The 24,222-nt window shown below is 28.6% G+C and overlaps 1 protein-coding gene across 5 annotated transcripts in view; it reads right to left on the reverse strand.

The window, feature by feature from the left end:
- Positions 1-24,222, reverse strand: part of LOC103571396 (uncharacterized) — a 238,384-nt gene that overhangs the window by 152,044 nt on the left and 62,118 nt on the right. For 2 of the 5 annotated variants that reach the window (XM_014439966.2, XM_014439965.2), the window contains exon 2: positions 4,603-5,226. The exons of 2 other annotated variants lie outside the window; for them this stretch is intronic. In XM_014439966.2, coding sequence (XP_014295452.1) covers positions 4,603-4,840 — 238 coding nt within the window. In that variant the 5' untranslated portion in view covers positions 4,841-5,226. The remainder of the gene's footprint in view (positions 1-4,602; positions 5,227-24,222) is intronic. One more of the 5 variants, XM_053740720.1, reaches the window with a different exon arrangement.

Below are 24,222 nucleotides of genomic sequence, written 5' to 3' on the forward strand. Positions count from 1 at the left end.
TTGTTACCATAAATTTCTTTTCGTGTACCTATATGGTAAAATCTACAATTATTGATGATAATTACAAATAATAATTTTTATTATCTTAAATAATTATAACTATTATTACCATAGTAATTCTTAGTAACCTGATGGTAATAGTTACTAGCAGCCAAAATAACAATTAGTCTAAACTAATACAGAATTTGAATATCGGTGTTACAGATCAAATGACGTTCCATTATCTTATGTTGAAAAAAAAATATTGATTATTGATGATGATAAAGTTTTCTTTAACACTCAATACTTGGATGATTGCTATTTTGATGATCATACCCGATAATTTAAAATTATCAATAATAGCTCCAATATTTAAAAAGTTGTATTATATTTGGAGTTAAACGAATGTATTGTTACTTTTTTAATTATTTAAAAGACTTTTATTTCTTTTTTCAGAATTTTTCCAACCTTGAATGGTAATAGTTACCATCTTCGATTATAACAATTATAACCTTCAATAGTTACAATTAGCTTTTTCGATAGTAATCATCACCACCAACAATTGTTACTGTTATCATTTTCAATGGTAAAACTAATTATTATTACTACTGAAAAATTATGCTACCATTTGAAATAGTTAAAATTAAAAATTTAGTATCGTAGATAGTACACGCTGAAAAAAGGTGGTAATAAAAGCCGTCTTAACAAACTATAACCATTCCCATCCTTACATTTTAATGATTCTCATTCTTTTATCTTAACTTTTCCTATCGGAGATGGTAAGCATTTGTATCTAGATAGTAACCATACTTATCCATGATGATAATCATTACTATCTTAGAAGGCAGAATACAAATTTTTCAGATATAAGAAATACTGCTATCTAGATGGTAACTATTACTATCAGCAATAGCGATTATTGATATACGAGAAACAAATAGTTAACATAAAAGCACGATAATGATTACCACATACAGATGGTAATCATTCCCTATTGCAAGATGGCAATAGTTAGCATTTTTTTTCACCATGTATATTGTTATGTCTTCGGAAATTTTGGTATCTTCTTGAATAATAACAACACTCGAATTTTAATTTTTAATAAAGTTTCACTTATTTATTGAAAAATAACCTAGAAAACTTTACTTTAAATGCATTACAAATATAATGATAGTAAATTGATTTGAATGTCTTACAACTATGATAATAATATCACTAATTATAGAAACTAAGGAATGATACTTCTATTCTATTGAAATCAAAGTTATTCTTAATTAATAATTCTGTTAATATTCTTATTTCTTTCGGTCCTTCTTTCTGACTAACTACCGGTAGTCAGCGATTGCAGGTGATGCTATACGACTGATATTATTACGCTCTGAGAAAAGTTAAACAATAAGTAGTCATGCGGCTGATAGAGAGTGTACACAGAAAAAAATAATTTCTTGGCACAAGAAATATTTTGTATTATGAATTGAAGACAAAAATTTTTCTTAGCTCAAGAATTTTTTTTCGCTTAAAAAATTTTTTTCTTGTTGCAAGAAAATTTTTTCTCACCCCAAGAAAATTTTTGTTTTCACTTTATAATACAAAAGATTTCTTGGGTCAAGTAAAAATTTTCTTAAAACAAGAAAAAAATTTTTGCGCTAAGAAATCCTTCTTTTGGGTGTAAAAACATCACTGTCAGCACTTTTGAAAGTCACCGTGAAAATAATGTACAGAGGCATAACAATATAATAAAATTTTCTCCGTGCATTGCATATTTACTAATTCATATTGAATTTCGCTTATTCGTTCTTAGAGAGTATAATTGCTATTGCAAAATATTTTTTTTTATTTCCAAACAAAATGTCGTAGCCTCGAAAAAATAAAAAAAATAATTTATATTGAATGATAAAAAAATGCAACTAATAATTTACCTAAACTCGGCATTAAATTGAACTAAGTATAAGAAAAAAGAATCAATAAATTGGTGTAATAATGGTAAACTTATTCAATAAACACAAAAGAGTAAAGTTGAAGACGTGGTTCAGGTTAGAGACACGTCTGGAAGCTACTCACGGAACGCCCAACTGGCTCGTTACTTGTCTCTCTTACGATTAATTACACCTCGGTAAAACTGCGGGACGTGAACGATTTGTCTTCATTGGTGAGACGACTTATCGGTCCGCGAAGCCAACGCCGTTCAGCTGGGGTGCAAGAGACGGAATGAGATAGCAAGATAAATGCCCCAAACCAACCTCACTTCAACCCCCTGTCTCGTTGGAGGCTATCTATCAATTGTATTACAATATAGCCCTGTCGCACTCTACATTTTTTTCATTCGCAATTTTCCATTCTTTTTCCTCCCTAGTTTTTTTTTTTTATTATTTTATTTTTTGACACGTGTCCCAGTTATTCCTGGCGTTTTTTGTGGAAACATGACAGTCAGTTTTGCGTTCAATCACCCACATAAAACTGTTATTTGTGTACCACTATATGTATAGAATCAATATTGTGTGCTATAAAGTGACTAAATATTTTTCTTACGTTTTTTTATCAAATCGTTTCACTTTATTTACTATTTTAATTTTTCGTCTTGAATAAATAATAGATTAAAGAATATAGAATGATAAATCAGATATTAAAACAGTTTAGGATATTCTAAAAAAGTTAGGAAAAAAAAAATATGAGTGAACAGATAACGAGTCCCCGGAGAAGTATAAGACTAAGAACGTAGACTTACCCTAACTTTAATAACACTATCCAATGTCCATTGAATGTTGAAACTATCCCTCGTTTTTTTTTTTTTTATTATTTATTTTTTTTTTTTCCGTCCAAAACGACCCTCTGATAACTCTCAACCCCGATTGACTGCCGTCAAAAGGTGCCGAGCGATCCTCAAATATCTCTATTACGGTAAATTTATCGTTATCGGTTTATTTTTAGGCACAAGAGGGTGAAGGTAAAATAAATGGTATTATACATAATAAAAAAAAAGGAAAAAAAAAAAGCAAGAAAGATTGACAAATACTCGGATGGAACAAAAATAAAAACGCTAACAGTGACAGTCGCTATAAGTAAACGGTGCGAAAAATGAAAACAGCAAGACGATAAAACTAAACTGTCGACATTTTCGGATGAAATCGCACTTACGATTCTGTCGAGAAGACAACCTCTTAGATTTTTATGTATACTCTTTACACGTTAGTACTTAAATTCAATTCTTTCAGTATGAACCAAAAAATATACTATAATTTAATTTAATGCATAATTTTTTTTTTAGAAAATAATAAATACTAATAAAATGTTAAAAATTCGGAGTGATTACGGATTTTATTTGAATACGAATTCACCCTGTCACTCGAAGTTCCAGAGTTTAAGAAAAAATCATTCCGCGTACGGAGTAAATACCCTTACGGAAAAAAATCAGCACTAATGAGAAACACAAATGCTTTAGTTTTGTCGCAAACTAATGGTTTAGTGTTATTAGTGCATTTAGTGTCATTCATTTGAATTTCACAGTAGAGTGTTACCGACTATTTGGATTACTAATGAATACTATTGAAACCTGGTCAGCACTTATCACTTCCAGTAATGTTGTAAGATTTACTAATCAGACTACTAATGGTCACTAATAAAACGCTATTCAACACTAATCATTTTCAATAGTGTTGTCAGATTTAGTATTTGGAATACTAATGATCACAAGTACAACACTAATCACTTCCAACAATGATGCAAGAATCATTTCCCAGACTACTAACGAACACTAATAGAACATTATTCAAAACTAAACACTTCCGATAGTGTTCCAAGATCCATTAGTCAGAGTACAAATGGTCAGTAATGATCACTAATAAAACACTTACTAATACTAATGAATTTTTAATAGTATTCATAAGTGTACATTAGTTTTTTTCCGTAAGGGTAGAAAGTTTGTTTTTCCAGCAGAGTGATCTGGATTTTATTTAAATTTGCATTCACTTCGATTCGGAGTTTGAATATTAAAATTGACTCTTTTTAGGAGTGAATTTCACTGAAAGACTTAAATAAGATAGACAGTCATCCGCTCCGCATTAACTCCGGATTTCATTGATGTTTCTTCCGCAAATTTTGTACAGTGTAAATAATCTCGACATGGTTTTTTCTTTGCCATGTAGTTTTAGAAAAAAATTTTAAACTAATAAAATATAATCATTGTACACGGAAAAAAAATCTAACTTGAATCAAGAATTTTTTTTTCTTGAACAAAATGTGCCCTAAAACCCTTTACATTTATGAGTCAACTAAAGATAATAGAATTAAGTCACTAAAAATTTTAATTTTAGCTTTCATTTATCAATTAAATGTTCATTTTTGAGTAAATAAAATTATTGATTTCTGAAAACCAAATAGCTTTTAACGATGCTTGTATATAATTTTAAATTATTTACATTCGATAATTAATTTCATGTTTGAAATTATTTTTCCCTTTTTCTCTCCGTATTCGTATATTATATTAAACTCATTTATTTTGTTCTATTAAATCACAATTAATTAACGATAAAAATCTCTCTCTCTCTCTCTCTCTCTCTCTCAATATATGTATATATTTATATTCACAGTAATCAATAAATATGTATTAATTAAATAAGTACTCACGTAATGTAATATTAGCTGGTTTGATAATTCTTGGACATACTTTGAAGAGTCCAAGTTTAAATTTGACACTAACAGCAGACGCAAGCTGTCTTGGCAAATGCGGAAGTGATAGTTTTTCTTCAGTGTGAAGCCATGCAGGTCCAAGAAGGGCAGTGGTAAGGGCAGCAAGCGCTGCCAAACCACAAACAATTCCACATCGGGTCATCCGAGAACCGCTTGTATTTTCAGAGCAACACATTTTACCCTTCTACTATTTTTCTCTTCACATACACTATTATCTTCTACTCTTGATATTTTTTATTATTTTTTCCAGTACTCTACAATTTGTGCATGTCACGCATCAACTTGCTTACTTTTCTTCTCTGTACAAAACTGATTCAATAAATTCGTTTAAAAAGTTTGAAACACGCATTGCCATCCTTTAACACTAGTTAACTTATTTATTTTCTTTCTCATTATTAATTACTATATATTCATTTTTATTAAAATATTTATTGTTTATCACGAAGAAATTTTTATAAGGAATATAATGTAATATAACACTAGTTTTATTAACGTTTTAGTTGTCAAGAGTCATGAGAATAATAGCCCACTTTTTTACGACCATAACTGATAATTCATAACCTTAATAAAAAGAAATTTTTTCAAATAATATTTCACTTAATACTCTCAAGAAGAAACAATGCATTATTTCTTCATCAATATATATATATATATACATATTAGATTGAATAAAAAATCGATTATTTTTTATTTTTCAAGAACACACTCAAAAGTTTCAGTAGGGTTAAAAACCGTCTATTAAAATAAGAAATTAACATCAAGTACTTTCTGATTTCAATTTTTTTTTTTCGTTTCCCATTTATATAACATAGTAAACAATTTTTTTCAGTTTAAAATTTCCTAACTCATCAATGAATAAGTAAACTAAAAAGTTCAGTGTATATTTTTGTAGGTAGTTGAATGCTCCACAAAAAAAGACTCATCAATTTTTGATAGATCAAATATTTCAAAAGTTATTCTAGGTCCAAGTTAGATTTATAGAATTTTTACCATTTTTCAACTTTGCTGGTGAACCCATCAGACTTATTACAAAATGTTATAGGAATTTGTTTATAGAATGTTTGATTTTCAACAAATTATTCTGTACAAACTGTTTAAAGTTCCTAAATACTCTTTAATTATTTACATTCAAAATTATTTGCATCAAAGAACTAATGAGCATTTAAGAGTTATAAAAAATTAGTTAAAAATAATTTATTGGAAGTAAAATGGTCTACAACAAAAGTAATATATATATATATATATATATATATATATATATATATATATATATATATATTACATACACATTTTTGGTCTTTTCAATAGTTGAACTTTTAATAGTAAAGCGTGAAAAACGATCAGAACAATTTTAGGTTGCTACAACTTAACCGATGCCAAGTGCACCTGTCACTTTATAAGCTGTGGGAGAAAGTGAAATAAAAGAAAAATAAAAAGAAAATATATAAGCAAAAAATAATAGAAAGTATAACACTGTGAACAAGCAAAATCGATGCTAACAAACTTTGGCAATACTATAAATTATATATATATATATATATATATATATATATATATATATATATATATATATATATATATGTGTGTGTTTGTGTGTGAAATACTTGACTGAATTTCGATCAATACTTAAACTAAATTTTTGCAGTAACGTTTATAATTGAGTTTCATCTGAAATATGTCATTTATTTTTTTATTCATTTGTATATTGTAATATTAAATTGAAATCACTGTACGTGAAATAATACTGATAAGAACATCGATTAGACTTCATTTTTTTTTTAAATAATATTTAAAAAAATAGGTTTTTTTTTTTTTATAAATCCTCTAATAAAAAATTTAATCTATCTATTGTTAACTCAACTACGTTTTTCACTCGAAATAATTTATGAAATCGTATTAGTGAATTAACAGATAAGTTCATTGTAATGCATTAATATTGAAAGCTGTATAAATATTATGAAAATAAACTATTTTTTAAAACAACGAAAGGGAAATAAAATAGTAAAATTTAAAAGTGAATACTCATTTTTCCGTTCATATTTTTTTAAGAAGTAATCTATTCAAAAAAAGTTTTAAATGCAAAATTTAAACTTTAAAAAAGAGTTAAAAAAAATCATTCATATTAAAATTCTTTCATTCCCTAGGATTTTCATTTTCCAGAATGACAATGAAGATGGAAGATTTGAAAAGAAAAAAAAGCTCCAGCATATATCTAGTTGATTAATTGAAAAAAACCGAGCAGCCGCGAGAAGATCAAAATTTTCCCGGCTTACCCTTTTAATGTATTGAAATGACTCTTCAGTGAATATATATTGATAAAAAGAGAAAAAAAAATTTGGATAGTATATACAGACACTCTAAGGAATTCGTTATCCGGTTTAGTAGACTATCATGGCACGTGCTGGACTGGAAGTCGCCCGTTAGGAAATCTACGATAAAGTTAAGCCCGATGGAACTTGGATAACTCGTTTATCGAGCTTGGATTATTCGCTTTCATCGGTGGAAATTGGACTAGGATTCTCTTTCTCTCTCTTTCTCTCAGAAAACGGTAATTCCTTTAAATACATCTTTCATTCATTTTCTTACTAACATCTTTATGTATCCTTTCGTACACATATCGGGTAAACCATCTCGTACAATCATTCATTTTTTCTTATCAATAATCATCACATGACTAATATTTTCATTTTTCGTTCAGAAATATTGTATGGACGTCAAATAATTCATTATTATAGAACGATTAATTTATGAACAAATAATAATATTATTTGATCAAACTTTTTAATCGATCAACCCTCCGAGAACAAGTCGGGTCATTCAAGGCACAGCTGCAATTTCTTCTATTCTTACCAACCTTTGAATCAGCATCATATAGCTCTTATGATTATTAACCGTACGAAAAAAAAAACTTTAGTGACTTGGTCATTGAATTAAATTTTTGTCATAAGATTAAATTTAAAAAATCAGATCTGACAAGTTATGGACAGATCTGATCATAACGGAACAGAATTAGTCGGATCTAGTCATCTGTAATATTTTCTATTTATTAGTTCCCTTACGGAAAAAACTAATGAACACTTATAAGCACTATTAGAAAATTATTAGCGTTGATAAGTGTTTTATTAACGAACATTAGTAACCATTAGTTCTCTGACTAGTGAATTTTACAACACTATTGGATGTGATTAGTGTTGGCTAGTGTTGTATTAGTGTTAATTAGTACTTCGACTAATGAATCTTGCAACACTATCGGAAGTGGTTAGTTTTGAATAACGTTCTATTAGTGTTCATTAGTAGTCTGGGAAATGATTCTTGCATCATTGTTGGAAGTGATTAGTGTTGTACTTGTGATCATTAGTATTCCAAATACTAAATCTGACAACACTATTGAAAATGATTAGTGTTGAATAGCGTTATATTAGTGATCATTAGTAGTTTAATTAGTGAATCTTACAACATTACTGGAAGTGATAAGTGCTGACCAGGTTTCAATAGTATTCATTAGTAACCCGAATAGTCGGTACCAGTCTACTGTGAAATTTAAATTAATGATACTAAATGCACTAATAATACGAAACTATTAGTTCGCGAAAAAACTAAAAAATTAGTGTTTCTCATTAGTGCTGATTTTTTTCCGTAAGGGTTCAGATTTCTCCATAAATCTGGACAGATATTCCAATATGGTACATATCGATAAATAAAATTCTGAGATTGGTCAAGTACTAATGAAGATTAGAATAATAATGTGACATGTACGTAAAAATTTGACCCTGGTAGCTCCCTCAAGTTGGAAAATTTGACCGAACTTTAGTCTAACTAGACCGTACTTGGACTATTTGGTCTGTATTTGAATTAGTAGAGAAAAATAAAAGGTCAAATTTAATGAGGAACAAAGTCTGATTTTGATCTATAGATTGGCTCTATAGAGGCGACCAAAACAAACTAAAAATTATTGAAAATAGTCTAAAGAATAGTATGGTTAAAACTGAATCAGATTTCACACGTTAATTAAAAACACATAATAAGCAAAATTGAATAAAAATAACTTAAAATTTTCATTTGACATAAGACAAATCAATTATGTTGACGCGGACACATGTTATTTTATATGAACACTAAGAAAAAAAATACTTGTATTAGAAATATTTACTTGATACAAGAACATATATTCTTAATAATTTTCGAGAATGTATAGGGAACGGGGTGGGGTAAAATGGGTCCTGTAAATTTTGGGGGCCCATTTCACTCCAAAATCATTCGAGACACTCAAAATTTTAAGGGCCCCCGTTCTCCTATTAGGCGAACGTGGGGAAAAATGGGCTGACATTTACATTACATACAAGTCCTCATTCCTGAAGGGGCCCATTTGCCCCGCCCCCCTCTTCCTCTAATTTCGTCTCGAGAATTCGTAGAATTGATGGAAAAAATTTTTATTTAATTTAAGTAAAGCTATTTTTTTGTTTACTCATAATATAATATCAAATTCATGTAATAACAAAAATAAATTTGATGCTATTTTATCAAGAAATTGATAATTAATAATAATAAAAAAAATATCTTGAACGGATTTTCTGAACAAAGAAATTCTTGTTTGGACAATATTATTTTATTTTCTCAGTGAATACACTACAAACTATCAGCTCAATCCAACTATCACTCAGCGGATATTCTTAATTCTGCTGCCTTGCCCGACAAATTACTATTTCTGAAATTGATTTCGTCGAAAAACTATGAATTTTTTTTCTATGAAGTACGATTTTTTCTTGATTTTACTAAAAACTAATGACAGCAAAAAAATGGTTATTAATTTTTCATTTGATAAATCATCGATAAATATTTTAGATTTTTTTTTCCATTTTAATTCAAATACGACGTGGAGAAATAGAGAGAGGACATGGAAAGTGCAGTTTGTCGGGATCGTTAGTAAAAAATATGCTCGCAGACAGAGGGTTAAATTCGTTGCAGATGTATTACTTTAACTGATAACACTAGTAGTATCATAAGAGTTGAATGATGGTTAGTACAATCGAAATAGTACGTGCAATAGTTAACATTTTACGGTAACACTCGAGCTGAGTATGTATGTGTACATATAGACCTATGTATGCACGCACATGGATCTGTATTCTACATGCGTTTTGCTGGAAGCCAAACGGCAATTTCCCGAAATGCTGGGCAATTGTTTGAAGCCGCCGAGCGTACCGAGCTACATGTAGTGTTAGAGTGCTTGGTAAATGAGAAAAACATTGCAATAAAAAAAAAAATGTTAAAAAACGTGATAGTTTTAAAATAAAAAGTCAATGGGAAATCACGGCACTATTTGATGTGCTGACGAAATCATTTTCGATTTTATTGTTACTGCTTTTGAACAAAAAAAAAAAAAAAAAAAAAAAAAAAAAAAACATTCAACTGAATAAGTATGAGACTCAAGAGAAAATGAAAAGGAGCATAATAATGTATAAATAAATAAATCTTTGTATGACTTGAGCATTTCAATTTAATTGATTTTCGATTAAAATGTGAATTTCATATCAACTGCGGATTTTTATCTTTACTTTATGTTGTTTTATATTTTTTCAGGTATTGGAATTTCTAAGTGTAACGCTTGAGAGAATGATTAAATATAAATAAAATATTATTTATTTTAAATCCATGAATAAAATAATTTTATTTTTCAGATTTAAGAAATGAAGAAAAATATTGCTCTGTATTATCTTTTAATTATAGTTTTAAAATATAAATTGTTTTTTACGAATATTTCACTAAATATTTCGATTCGCTATAATTAATTTTTCTATGCACTTTACCAAAATTTTAAATGATGTCTGTTAAAATGAACCCTGGGCAAAACTAGAACTCCAGTCTTACCTCTAGAATACAGAAACGAAAATAAAAGCAGCTCAAAGATTGAAATAACGTCTAATACAAGTTTATTTGCAGCCTACACGGTAAGAATTATTTTTCGGATATCACTATGCCAGTATGGGTGTGAACGCCATACTGTATGGTATCGAAGATTTCTATACGTTGTAAAATTGTATACATAGATGAGTCGACCATTGCGGGAATAGTAACATTGGCGATAGTAGTCGCGAACACCGGAATGTCAGTATGGCCGTCAGACCCATACTGCTTTACCGTATCCACAATGTTTTTTTTTTTTTTTTTTTTTTTATTAAGGAAAAATATAAAATACATAGATGGCGTTTGGGAACTCCCAATGCAGCCAAACACTTACAAATTAATACTCTTAGTTCTACATTTATAAGGCACGTTTACAAATAATACATAAAAAAAAAAAAAAAACAAAAAAAAAAAAACAGGTTTACAATCATATTTTTGCCAGTCAAATTGCACTTAGTTCTGTCATCTCTCTCTTAATGAACTATCTAAATTTAAACTTAAATTATAAATTGTGAAGTCGTACCAAAAATATAATACTATATTACTTTTTACTTTTATTTAATAACTCACATATTATCAACCTTAAAGCAGACACAATGCTTTTGACAGATGAACGTAGTTTAACGCCATCTATATAATTTTAGCGGTTATACGTTATTATACATTGATTGACATGCCAAAAATTATGGCGGGAAAAACTAGCAGCATTGCGCCCTCGGCATTGTAGTATGGGTCTCAGAGCCATGCTGTTTTTCCGTGTCTGCTATGCATACGTCCGGGCAATACAATAGCTACAGTACTATACAGTATAGCAAATAAAACCATACTTCTGGAACTCATTACAATACTGTCTTGGAATATTTCACATACTACTTTAGTATCTGTCTTAAGACCATACCAGCATGGTGTTAAACGCCGTATATTTCTTACCGCGTAAATTTGAAATTAAAAACAAGGTTCAATTTTTCGACCCGAGTTACAATGCGCGTTGAAAGTTATGTTGAATATACACCGAGATCAAAAGTATGTTTTGAATCAAGCGATTAGTCTGATGACAGTTTTCAGTAAAATCATTTATTAAAGGAAGAATATGAAAAAAAAAAAATTTTCTTAGCAAGGAAAAAAATGTCTCCACCATAGATCATTTTCACATTAATTCTATAATACCCTCATATTACTGACTACATGGTCGTTTTTTTCTTTTTTTTTTTTTTTCAATTATTTTTTTAGGAAAAAAGTCCCGGATAAGTATTTGAGTGTACCTAATCTTCGATTAATTTGACATTTGTTTAGCGATAATTGGTAAACATAAAAGATTTATTTTAGGGATTAGTCAATAATTGTCTATTACTAAAATCCATGAGATTGCCTTATGTCCTTATTTAAACTTATTTTTTTCTTTGTCTCTTAACTTCCAAGTTCTTGGTTACTCTTTTCCAACCCTTATTCACATCTACGTTGGGAATGTATCCTAGGCACGATCCCAGAGGGTGATTACCAACCTACCAACCTCGTTAGTAGATTCCCTCGTTTTTTCTAAAGTGTTTTATCTCCTCTCGTTTTATTATTTTTTTTTTTTTGGTTTTATTTCACTCTTTCTCGTACTCTCTATCCCATTTGTGATACTTTGCCAATCAAAATTAATTCTCTCACGACCAAAAGCAAACGTTTTAACGAATTATTTTTTGCTTTTTCTTCTATTCTATAACTAAAAATCCATTAGCTCAAGTTTTTTACTAAAATCGACAATCACGTTTTAATTTTTTACTTTTATTTTTAGCGCATTAATATTTTACGGCAGTTTTTTAAAACTTTTTTGTGGCATTAAATTTTTTTGGTTTTAAATCCCTATACTTTTATCATTTTATTTATGATGAATAATGGATGTAAGCCACTTTTAACGGGCATTCGACAAATTATTAACGATAACTAAAAACGTCTGGAGTCAAGAGTGTCTGCGGATGAGAAGAGAGTGTAAAGAAAAATTATTATTATAAAAAAGATATATATATATATATATATATATATATATATATATATATTTAGAAACAATGAAAAAAAAAATTCACTTTCACCATCATCACAAAAGATTCCACATTCTCGAGAGGCGAGAAAATGTTAGCAGAAACTTTCAGAGCATCGATATTCCAGCTCGATTCTCTTTTTTCACAATAATATCCCACGGGAAACTTGAGATCCGTTAAATTCAGTGATGTCCTGCGGGCCTTACATTATTTTTCTACTTTCTTTGGGAATAAAAAAAATAGATTAGATTTATGTACCTAATAATTACAAATAAGACAAATAAAAAATAAATTTTTTTAACTATCACTAATTAATGGATTTTTTAAAAATGTAATCTTATATTTATACTATAAATTATTACCAGGATTATTTTAAAAACAAGCTTTTAGTTTGTAGTAAAAAGTAATAAAACCACGACTTGAGTAAGTAATAATAATAATAAAAAATATAATATTACAGCAATAAAGTATCAGATCTTTTTTTGTTATTACCAGACAAAAGAAATATAAAAAAAAAATAAATAAATAAAATGGTTATCGTATTTGCCAGTGGTGGTGAAGGCTTTTCCGCAAGTGAGAGCCAACGATCGTGAACTCGTTGGCCAAGCGGAAATACGAGAGATCTAGCATGAGAGTACGGCAAAAAATCAAGTCCGATACTTTTTTCCATCTCTCTTTACATTTCATCTTTAAACTCACCACCACTTGTTCAACTAAGTACTTCTACTTAAACTATTACCATCAGCATCACCACTACAGGAATCATTACTCCAGTCAAACTTTTAATTACTTATTTCTTAAGATAAGATTATTATAAAAAAGAGTGAGAAACAAATTGTACAACTTTCTTCAAGTGTCAACGGCCACCAAGTATTAACATAATCCCACTACGGTAATAATAAATGTATATATAAATATATAACAAACTATCAGTAAGGAAGAGAGGGGCAAGACGATCCCGTATTCTACGATGGCCTTCCACTAAAAACCTCTAAAAATTTTTTTTAATTCAAATTCTGGGTTTTTTTTTGTCGGAAGCAAAATAAATATTTTGTACCTCATACATAACTGAAAATATTCAATCGAATTGAAAAAAATTCAACTCACCATCGATTTATATGAATAATATTTTGTATAAATACAAAAATATGTATGAAAATGAGAAACTCGGAAATAAAGAAAAAAAATTTATATTTCAGTGTAAAAAAAATTTATTCCAAAAGTAATCCCGACAGTGAACTTTCAAAGTGAGACAATTCTGAACTTTAAGTTGAAAATTTTTGGAACTTTAAAATAATTAGAAGTGTGAAAGAAGTCAAAAAATGGAAAAACCTGACCTTTCCAAAAAATTCTGATAAAAGTCAACAAATATTCATAAATATTTTCGAACCATTTTTATTTTTTTTTTTTTTTAATTTTATTATTTTCATAATTCTTAATAAGTTCCAAAAATTGTCAAAACAAATTATTTTAGCTCAAAAAATTAAAAAATAAAAAAATGCACAGGAAAAGCCGACACCAGTTGCAAATTGTTAATTTTTTATTTTTTGGAAAGTTTCAAAAATGTTCAACCTAAAGTTCAAAATTATTTAAATTTTGGAAGTTCAATGTCATGAAGGTTTTTGGAACGAATTTTTTTTACACGAGTTTCCATTTTCGGAGTGAGTTCAATTTACTTCCAAAAATATAAAATTGGTAAAAAAATTAATTTTTGTTTTGTCATTTTTTGAAGGGGGGTATCCTGTCTCAATTTTTTAATTTTTAAGACTTATTACATAAATTATTTAGACCTATTTTTTGATCGATTGTGATAAAACGGCCGGATTGTTTGACAATAAACTCAATAAGGGGACCATCTTCATATCCGCTCTTACCTATATTAAATATGAATAATAATAATAAAAAAGATAACCATAACAATATCTGTAACAACAACAATCACTTGACCAAACCAAACCAGCACGTATTACTTTTTTTTATTACCCATTGTCATTCTACTCTTAATACAAAACACGTTAATACACACGACAGTCACAGAAAATTTCCCGGCGGGAGTGGCCGGATATTTAATTGAAAAACGTGTTATGCTCGAGATTTCCCATGAGAACACGGGGATGGAAAATAGCCGGGTGTATAGAGACGATGAAGAGTTTGTGTATTTCCTCTGGTATGAAATCCGTTAAAACTTGAATCTAGAAAACATTCTCTTCATTCGCGGGCTTACTATGTTTTCTATATTTTTTTCATCTAATACTATCGATTAATTTATTTTTAATCGATAGTCAAGTACCCACTCATAAGCTAAAGCAATTATTAATTCAATGAATAATAATTTCTTGAAAAAAAAAAAAGAAAAATATTTTCTAAAAAATCTATATTAGTTTTTCGGAAAAATATAGATATCATAAAAGTGTTATTTAAATTAACTCCACATCACTAATTATTATTGCTTTGTAGAATCGTACTGTATCTTTGATTTTCTTTAAAATATTACTGCTTTGTATTATATTAATTATTAATGAACGATAATTTTCGATTCATTAGCTAATATTGATAAATAATATGCACGGTTTTGTTAGCTAGTATATTGTACAATTTAATTAGCGTGAAACATCAAACAGCAGAAATACAATCGTATCGTAATAATCGATCGAAATATCTCGTGATCGAAAATCAAAGAGAAGATTAAACTAATTGAATGTATGTACACATATATATAGAAAATTCGGGATTGGAAGCATCTAATTGACCATGATGCGCGTGTTATGAAGGAAGCAATCTGTATAGCTCTAGTAATGATCTAGATAGCTAGTATCACGATTCATTCTAGTCCTACTCACGATATGATCATTGCCACTAGTGTACATATCGGTAATCTAACCTTCGAATAGCCAAACGAAAATCGTGACAATAAGGAAACCGTATTCTGCTGGTAACAAGAATTTTTTTTTCATATATATCATAAACATGTAGTATGGAGGGGGAAGGGGTACAGACTAAAACATCATATATTTGTTAGGTCTCCGAGGCAAAATGAGACATCAGTTTTAAAATAAAAGAATTGGTTTTTATTTACATATTAGGATGACCAAAAATATCCGCGAATTGTTTTTTCGATCTCGCGCAAAAATTTTTTGGTTTCATACATTTTTTAATTTTTCTTCAAAAGTCGACGAAATTGATAAATTTTTAGAGCGTACTTGAGGACTTTATAAGTATTATAGAATTTGACTGTTATTATTTTTGAATTTTTCTTCTCGCATTGCGTCAAAAACTACTACGTAAATATATATGACTTCTTGAAAATTTAATCTTGTAATATGAATTTTTATAATTCACACAAAAATTTTGAAATATACTGAGTATGATTTTCTTGATATATTTTGAGTAACCTTTAAATATTTACAGCAAAGTTTTATGTATGTATGTATATATATATTTTTATGATGAAACTCACATCATGTACAAAAATAAAATACGAGACGCTAGAGAGATAGATCATAAATACACTATCAAGTATATATTTAATTTCAGAGATAAGTTAAATTTAAAATGTACTTTTTAATTTCATTATCTTGAATCGCTAAGAATTTTTTTTTTACCGCTAAAAAATTTTTATTCAGAGAAAGCCTCAATATTTATATCGAAAAGTCACTCAGAAAGATTTCAAATATCATACCCAGAATCTTAAAATATTTTTGTGTGATCTTTAAAAATTGTTCAATCGAACTGATCTTAAGCAGAGATTGAAAAAAAAAAAATTAGTCGGCTTTTTTTGGATCACCCTAATATATACATATATGTCTGAAAAATAATTGACTCATATCCCTTATGTTAAACCTCTCAAAAGTGGAGGTATATTTTATGATACAATTATAAAGTTGTTTTATTTTATTCATCCTTACACTACTTCTGATTCCATGATCCTGCGATTCGATCAACGACTTGACACTTAATCTTAAACATCTCCAACAATATGAAATTATTTCTGCTATCTCAATCGGAAACGTGAGATATTTTCTCACAAGTATAAAATACTCGTAGAATTCAAATAAAATTTTTTTTTCTTTTACGTTAGTATGGAAATAATGAGAACGAGAATGAAAGAGAAAGAGAGAAAGAGAATGAATAGAATGGATATATAAAATTTTATCATATAATCTGTTGTACAGAATATCTCATGGAAGTATATAAATTATAGTTATATACATACATGGAACACACATATACATACATATAGATATAAATGTGTTTCGATACTTGATATGAATGAATATAGAGATATGAAATAGAATGGAATATTTTCCACGTGCAATATGAGACAGTGAACGAGTGAAATGTCACTTGCCAGGAAATTCCCTATATGACAGACTCATACACAAGCACACACACACGCACACATAAAAAATATTACGAGTAATTGTGGTGATAAACTCGTTTATCTTCAAGTTAGCCACAGAAAGCCACACATACGCGACTGTTGTTACATATATATATATATATATTGGTGTTAAGCAAATTGTCAACCATAACAGGTATATCATTTTATTTTCAAAAACTAATTACCTTTTTGAATATAAAAATCAACACTGAAAAAAAAAAAGAAGCTAATAACTAAAAAAAAAATATTAGAAAATATATCCCAGTGTTTTTAAAACATCACAACAAAATTGTATAACTTGTGAAAAACAAAAATAATTTTATTATCAATCAATCAATGAATAGCACATGTTTGTATCGATATTACACAACAGAAATTTTGTAAAGCGGCGATCACTATTGATATCAAAATGCAATGGATTGAGAAAGTAATGAGTAAGAGTATAAAACGATCTAACGCGCACGGATGCCAGAGGCACACTGTCCCTTCGTAAATGCTCACGCCACCCCCATGCAGTCGCGGATTTACCCCTCTTTACTCTCCGCTCTTCTCTCTCGGCTGCTGCCAGCAAAACGATTTCTACGCTACTACGTCTGGCGACTCTTGCGCCCCCGCGACGCACAGTCAATCCCACTATACTTCTCTCCTATCGTGCAATGTACATTGCGCTCGTTAAGCGCACGCATTCCAACCCTCTCCAGGAAAATGCCTATGGATTCCGCCACATGCTTTTACATTATTATAGATATATACGCATATATACATATATATAGTAGATGTATCGCAACATTCTGTATTGCACCCCCTGCACACTCTATATAATTATGTTATAACAGCCATCGCAGGTGCTGTTCCGTTAAATTGGCGATACGCTGCCAAAGGGTCCACGAAATTTAACGTGACGTCTCTCCAATGGTTCAAGCACATGCCTCGTCTATATATACTTTAGTTATATATTTATATATATATTTATATATATATATATATATATATATATATATTTATGAGTATGTGTACGTGATTGTGTATGAGTAACAACAACAGTTGAATTTCACTCGTAAAATTCGCACGTTTGGGACTCACGTTATTGCTTCCGGTGTGCCTGACATTTGGTAGATGTTACTACTGCACTTGTGACATTTTGTTTTCATGTACAAATATATTGTTTTATATATAAAGCTTCATAATATTGTATATGAACTTTATTGATATATATATATATATATACCTTCATATTTTCTTATGAGATTAGAATTTTAATAAAAATTATTGGAAAATATCACATTATTGTATTAAAAGTAATTAGACTTTTAGCTTTTATATTCAAATAACTTTTCATAAAGTGAAAATATATATATATATATATATATATATATATATATATATATATATATATATATATATATATATATATATATATATATATATATATATATATATATATATGTGTGAACATATTTAAGTGAATCAATGGTACATTAGTGCCAGAATAATGAATTAAAGTGTAATTAAAATTTAATTTTTAAATTTATAAAGATTGCTCATAAATTTAACTGAAACACATAATTGGTTATTCAACTACTATATCATTTGCTAGTGATTAAAAATTAATAAAATTATTGGCTCTGATTAAAACATGCTTTTAAAATTATTTATTGAAATAATTACTTTCAACATCATTAACGGAATATTGAATGAAAATAGTAGTCAAAATTCAAAAATATAATATGCCCACGAATCAAATTTAGTATGCTAATTTTTTGTTCAGTCTTTACGGTGGTGGGTTAGATTGGGCACGAATTTTTTCTAATTTTCATGAAAATTAGAAAAGATCATGATGGATGTTTTTAAACCATGACTTCTTTTTCGATTTACTTACTCTTTATTAATGTGTCTATAGTCTATATATTGTCAGAAAAACAGAGAAATTCAGCCATTTTAAAATTATTCAATGCAAAATTTATTTTATAATAATGAATTAAAGTGTAATTAAAATTTAATTTTTAAATTTATAAAGTTGCTCATAAATTTAACTGAAACACATAATTGGTTATTCAACTACTATATCATTTGCTAGTGATTAAAAATTAATAAAATTATTGGCTCTGATTAAAACATGCTTTTAAAATTATTTATTGAAATAATTACTTTCAACATCATTAACGGAATATTGAATGAAAATAGTAGTCAAAATTCAAAAATATAATATGCCCACGAATCAAATTTAGTATGCTAATTTTTTGTTCAGTCTTTACGGTGGTGGGTTAGATTGGGCACGAATTTTTTCTAATTTTCATGAAAATCAATTTTCATCGAATTATCATTGAATAAATTTTAAACAATAACTAATGGCCGATGTCTCTGAAATACATCTTAAGGTTCGTGCAATTAGCTTCACTTTCCATTATCCGACATTTTTTTTTTCTTTTTAATTAATCGTTGAATTTTGTGATAGTTTTATTAATTTTTAATTGTATAACAATAAAATTTTCTGTGACTTTATTTTCTAATAACTTTTGGATGATAAGCCATAACTAAATTTTTAAAATATATGTTGTCACTTATGTAGTATAAAAAATTAACATTTACACTACTCTAATTTTTTTTTTTTTAAATATTTCTTCGTTTTTGGAAAGCGCCGTTTTATGATTTCCATGAAATCAAAATTTTGTCCTGATATCAATTCTGACAATTACAGATTTATTTCGGATTCAATTGTACCGATTGAATAAGAAATTCCTTTTTTTATTCAAGGTATCCGAGTTGAAAAATTTCATCAAATTTTAGTCTAATTAGACAGTATTAAGACGATTGGTCTATGGTCTGTATTTGAACTAATTAATCTGTTTTTCCATTTTTACCAAAATTTTCAGCTGTTTTGATCTAAAATTCATTAAAAATAGACTACAAAAAAGTAAAAGGCAGAAAAAGTATAATCTTGGTCTGGATACAAACAAAAAGCAAAATATTTTGAGGAAATAGTCTGATTTTGATTAATAGGTGACCGAAATTAGACTAAAAATTATTGAAAACAAGTCTAAAAATAGTCTTCTCTCATAAAATAAATCAGTGAAAAGTCCTGTAAATCAGTGAATATTCACTGCGAATCAGTGTCAAGTATATCACTGATTTAATTAGTGATATATTTGGGACTATTTGTACAGTAAATATTCACTGATTGGAGTATTTTTCACTGATTCATTTTGAGAAAGTTAATAAGGAATCGTATGGACAAAGCTCAATTAAATTTCACATGTTTATTAAATTAACCCAAAAGTGAAATTGAACACGAATAACCTAAAATTTTTATTTGATTTAAAACACATTACATTTTTTGACCCGGGTATGGCCGGATGGCAGTATTTTTTATTTTTTCGAGCTTGAATTTTATTAGAATATCTCTGTAAAATCTTTTGCAAGAAATATTGATTAGTTTAATTTCTACAAGGGATCAAAGACGCTAAATTTCAATAGACTCACTGTGACTGTTGGTTCGCGTTTGAAATGTGACCGTTGAGGATTAAGTTAATAACCACAAGCTTATTAAAAAGGAAATTTTTTCAAGCTTAAAAATAATTATATTCTTATGAATATATGTCTTGATGACAATATATTTATACATACGACAGTATCTTTTTCATCGACAACTATAAATCGAGGTTCGACACGACGAAGCTTCCGCGAACCTTGAACGATACAATTTCCCAGCCACAGTGGTGGCGAGCTGCACAAAATTGCTACTGGGATGCGACTCGTATATTATGTATACACATAGATATACAGACTGGTAAAAGGTATAGGATGTTGGTGCAATGCAAGGAGAGACAGAGAAAACTACTCGAGGGTCACGTGATCTGTCCGGGGTCAAAGGATACAACCCGATACGAATGAGATACTCGTGGTTTGGGTACTGAGAAATACCATGTACCAATAGAAATACGAGCAACAGCAATAACAAAAAATAAAATAAAAATAGTAAATAGAAAAAAATGCTTTAGGGTACCAATATTGGAGATTATAAATATTCGATGATTCATCATTGTACTTTTTTAAAAAACTTTTTATAATCTCACGCAATATTATATTTTCACTTTATAAACTAATAATATTAACAGAAAAAAGTGGTATCAAACGGTCACGCAAAACTTTAAAAACTTTTTTTTTTCTAAATTTGGGGATCTCCATTTTCCCCTTTGTTAATTATTTTCTTAAAAAAAATAAATCAAAATTTGTAATTAAATTATTTCATCAATCAATGTCAAAAATTGTATGAAAAATTTTAAAAGCTAATCGATTTATTTTTTTTTTTATTTCAGAAAAATAACTTCAAGGAGTTATAATCTTATTTTCGTAATATCCGTCACACGAAGATAACGAACATTGAAAGATTGTCTTTATCAAGATTTCCTTTAGCGGATTTTACAATTTTTTTTAATCTGTAGATCACTATTAATCACTAAAGAGAATAAGATAAATGGCAGGAATATTTTTTATATCTTGTGATCTGTACATAGAAATGAAATTACAGTTTGAAATATTCGATTTGTATCAGAAACATAATTTATTGTTTTGCAAGAGTTTTAATACAATTACAAGCAAATTAATCAATTTTGATAAAAGCCAAGTTTAAAAAATCACAGCTATTTTAGCTTCACAACAAGAAATATATTTTTTCATGATTTACTTTCAAAAATATAAATTACAAAGATCAAAACTGATTTAGTCAATACAAGTGTTTTTTTTAAGTTCTCACTATGAAAATTTAAAATTTAAAAAAAAGGGAAGTTATTATTTATTTATTTATTTATTTATTAATCATGGAGCAGTCACTCTCTGTAATTACATCAGTATATATATTATACATAATCTATTAATCTAGTTATGAGTTTTGGTTCGATTTTCGAAAATCAAGTTTCTATTATAGATCTTGACGTTTTGACGTCCTATCACTGTAAATTGAAGTGTTTTAATTTAAAACACTTCTATTTACAGTGTAGAAAGCTATTCTAACTATTTCCGGATGGACGTCCGGCTGTGTGTATATGTGTGTGAATGTATGCGCATGCGTGTGTGTGAACTTTTTTTGTACGATGATTTCTTTGGAACAAATCAACCGATTCGAACGTGCTTTGCGGCGATCGAAAGGTCTCACTTAGACTTAGAACTGAATATGTTTCGGAGTCGATTGGTCGAGTAGCTTACAAGTTATACGATAAATAAAAATTTTAAGTTTTTCTTGCAACTCGTAAATCGCTCGGCTGATTTGTTTCAAAATTTGATCACATTTAAGTATCAACAAGCTCTTTCGATAGTCGTGGAGCAAGTGCAAATCAGTTGAATTTTTCAAAAGATGTCGTTAGACGAAAATTGAGTCCATAGTGTTGGCAAAGTGGTATAAGCTCCAAGTGACATGCAGGAGGATCCAAGTTTGAGCCCCAGTAATGACGAACAATTTTTCATCGATAACAAAATTGATATACATCAATTAATTCGTACAAATAGTAATCACAAGTATAAATGATTGGATCCAATTTTTTTATTGGGTACACCATCGACACTAAGGAAAAAGTACAAAACACGTATTACACTAAAAATCCCCAAAACTAACTAAGACCAGTGAAGACACTCATTATACTAAAACAACTAATTACACTAAAGTATTAGTGATCGAAAAGACTAAACCATTAGTTTTTCATTAATGTTTTTCAATTGTGTTTATGGGTAATATTTTTAACTTACAAATATTTGATTTTATAATAAAAATTGCAATTGACAAACATACAATAAAAACTAATTTACGCTGTCTTTATATTTTATTATTTTCATTTAATGTTTTTTTTTTTTTTTTTTTAGCACCTACAACACAAAGATAATGAAGAGTCACAGAGTAGTTGTAATTTAAAATTTATTTGACTCTCGCTCTGTTACAAGCACCAGTCTGAGCATATTTGATTAACTTACATTAAGATAAATTTTTATTTGATTTTAAAAACTCAATTTCCATCTACACTAATTTACATAAATTTTTTTTTCTCTACGTAATTTTAAATTTCTATTGAGTTTGAAAGAAGTTAATTAAACGAAAGAAAAAAAAAGAAGAAATGGCGTACGTAATTTATTTGTAATAAAAGAATAATAATGAGGCAGTGTAAATTCATTGTCTATTATTATAAAAGCTATGGTATTCAAAATACCAGTAGTTAAGTGTTCTCGTCACGAAGTATTATACATACACCTGCCAGCAGGTGAGCTTTCAAGCGCGTACGTGAAAAGAAAAATAGCCGCGGTGACTTGGCGAGATCTAAAAATGTTACAGCTGAGTTTCATATATACATATATAATATATATATAAAAAAACCTCTAGTGTACACCACGTTCGCACTGTTCATTTTCCATTTTTTTTCTAGTGTAGTATCTACAACGGTTGTCTCTATATATATACGCATCCATGTGCTCTCTCGCGTCCACGAACAATTTTTCAGTGTTTCGTGGGGCTCTAAAGTGAGGACAGAAGTGAAGTAAGGGAAAGGTAAATAAAAGAATAGACGTATAAAACGACAACAGCCTGGGCAGATCATGATGGATGTTTTTAAACCATGACTTCTTTTTCGATTTACTTACTCTTTATTAATGTGTCTATAGTCTATATATTGTCAGAAAAACAGAGAAATTCAGCCATTTTAAAATTATTCAATGCAAAATTTATTTTATTTATTAGCTGATTGATATTTATTAACAAAAAAATATTAAAAGTAATAAAAATACTACATTGATGAAGTATAATATCCACAATGTGAATACGAAAAAAAAAAAATTATTTTTCCGATGTTGGCATAGTAACTATTACTTTGGGGACATAGTAATTTGTCCTTTGTCAATATAGGGAAATTCTCTATGAAAATAAAGAAAAAAATATTATGTTACATAGAAAATTTTCCTGTAATACATAGGAAAAGTTCCTATGTTAGCATAGTAAAAATTCCTGAGTCACCGTGGGAAACATTTTTACGTCAGCATAGGAATTGCTATATTAGCATATTAATTATTCCTATGTTAACCTAGAAGTTGTTTCAATGTTAACATAGGGATTATTACGATGTTAAAATAGAAATAATTCCTATGTGAACATAGTAAATTTTCCTATGTTAGCATAGTAAAAATTACTATATAGAATAGAAAAATTTCCGTATAAAAAAAATCGTTGAAAAAAGGTTGAGAAAGTGTTGACTATTCTAAACTTCAAAACGT

This window comes from Microplitis demolitor, chromosome 7 (genome assembly GCF_026212275.2).
Source record: "Microplitis demolitor isolate Queensland-Clemson2020A chromosome 7, iyMicDemo2.1a, whole genome shotgun sequence".
NCBI lineage: Eukaryota > Metazoa > Arthropoda > Insecta > Hymenoptera > Braconidae > Microplitis > Microplitis demolitor.